Source organism: Cyprinodon variegatus, unplaced genomic scaffold, assembly GCF_000732505.1.
Source record: "Cyprinodon variegatus isolate N-32 unplaced genomic scaffold, C_variegatus-1.0 Scaffold144, whole genome shotgun sequence".
NCBI classification, from domain to species: Eukaryota; Metazoa; Chordata; class Actinopteri; order Cyprinodontiformes; family Cyprinodontidae; genus Cyprinodon; species Cyprinodon variegatus.
In genome coordinates, this window is record NW_015150597.1 from 1066441 (window position 1) to 1067942 (window position 1502).

The 1502-nt window shown below is 42.9% G+C and overlaps 1 protein-coding gene across 1 annotated transcript in view; it reads right to left on the reverse strand.

Moving 5' to 3' along the window:
* Nucleotides 1-1398, reverse strand: part of LOC107086157 (zinc finger BED domain-containing protein 1-like) — a 2765-nt gene extending 1367 nt beyond the window's left edge. The window contains exons 1-4 of the mRNA XM_015376938.1: nucleotides 1265-1398; nucleotides 1000-1139; nucleotides 450-920; nucleotides 11-361 (exon numbers count right to left, since the gene is read on the reverse strand). Of these exons, the coding sequence (XP_015232424.1) occupies nucleotides 11-361; nucleotides 450-920; nucleotides 1000-1139; nucleotides 1265-1328 (1026 nt within the window). The 5' untranslated portion in view covers nucleotides 1329-1398. The remainder of the gene's footprint in view (nucleotides 1-10; nucleotides 362-449; nucleotides 921-999; nucleotides 1140-1264) is intronic.
* Between the last annotated feature and the right edge of the window lie 104 nt (nucleotides 1399-1502).

Sequence of the window (1502 nt, forward strand, 5' to 3'; positions counted from 1 at the left end):
GGTCTCCAACTTCATGTGAGGCAGGTGGTGCTGGTTTGGCCATCTCCTCCTGAAGGCTCTGCTCCAACACCTTTAAGAGGGGAATGACTTTGGAGGCAGAAACAGTCTCCTCTGCAGAGAGCTCAACAGTAGCATGGTAGAAGGGAATTAGCAAAGAAAGGCACCCTCGTACAATTTCGAACTCCTCTGATGTTAGAATGGGAATGTCAGTCTGTAGTCCAGCTAACGCTGCTCCAACTGGCTCCCGTAACTCCATCAGACGCTGCAACATTAAATAGGTGCTGTTCCATCTGGTTTCCACTTCCTGCATCAGCTTCAACTCTTGTAGCCCCAGATGGCGCTGTACTTGTGAAAGCTTCTCCTGTTAAATACACAGATAAAAAGACAAATCACTGTAGTAATAAAATAATTAGATTTATGATGATCTGTAATAATGGGAAAAAGCATACCTTAACAGTAGTGCTGCTTCTACAGTAGCCAACCAGCTTCCATGCTTTAGCCTGGATGCCAGAGAGCACAGGGTGCTGGTCAAGGGACTTCTTCACCACCAGATTCATTGTGTGGGCGACACAAATATGATGCCGAAGCTTCAGTTCCCTCACACAGGCAACCATATTAGGAGCACCATCAGTCACCACACAAGTCACCTTGTTGGATATTCCCCACTCCTCCATCATGGATTTTTTCACACACGCTATATTTTCAGCAGTATGTGACTGGGGGAATGACTGCACTCCCAGCAGCACAGTATTGAGCCTTGCTTTGTCATCCAGAAAATGACACATTACAGCCAGGTAGGCATCCATGTTCATGAATGTCCACATATCAGTCGTAAGGCTAACAGCAGCCACCTCTCCTACTTTAGCCTTGGCCTTCTGTTTAGCAGACTCAAATTTTTCTTCCACCATGGCCTTTAGAGCCTAAAATAAAAAAAAACATAGAGCTAAATTATAAGGAAAACAAAGTTCTCTTTCATTTAATGAATGCATCAATATATACCTGCCGAGTTGGAAGAACATAATTTGGATCCAATTTTGCCACAAATGCCTTGAATCCAACCCCATCCACAATGCTGAAGGGCTGTGTATCCTTGACAACGAGGTTGACTAGGAGCTCATCCAGCTCTTGCTTCCTGGTGGCTGGTTACAAAGAAATAAATAACAGTGTCCATTACCTGTTTTGGTTTTTAATTTACTCAATAAACAAAATACCATAAAGAAAAATGGCTTTGTGTATGTATACTATTTTAATACCGGTAACTTACCATTTCTGGGCGTGGCTCCAGTGGCCTCCTTATTCTCATGCAGGGCACGGTAATGCCTCAGCATGGAAGAGGTGTTGTTATTGTATCCCAACTCCTTGGAACACAAACCTATGAATCATTAGGAGTTAATGAAAATAAACAACTGTTGGGATAAAAAAAATTTAAGTAGGTTAGATTCAATACATTTACCTTAGTGGGAGAAATCAGGTCGAAATGCTCCCACATAGGTGACATCCTC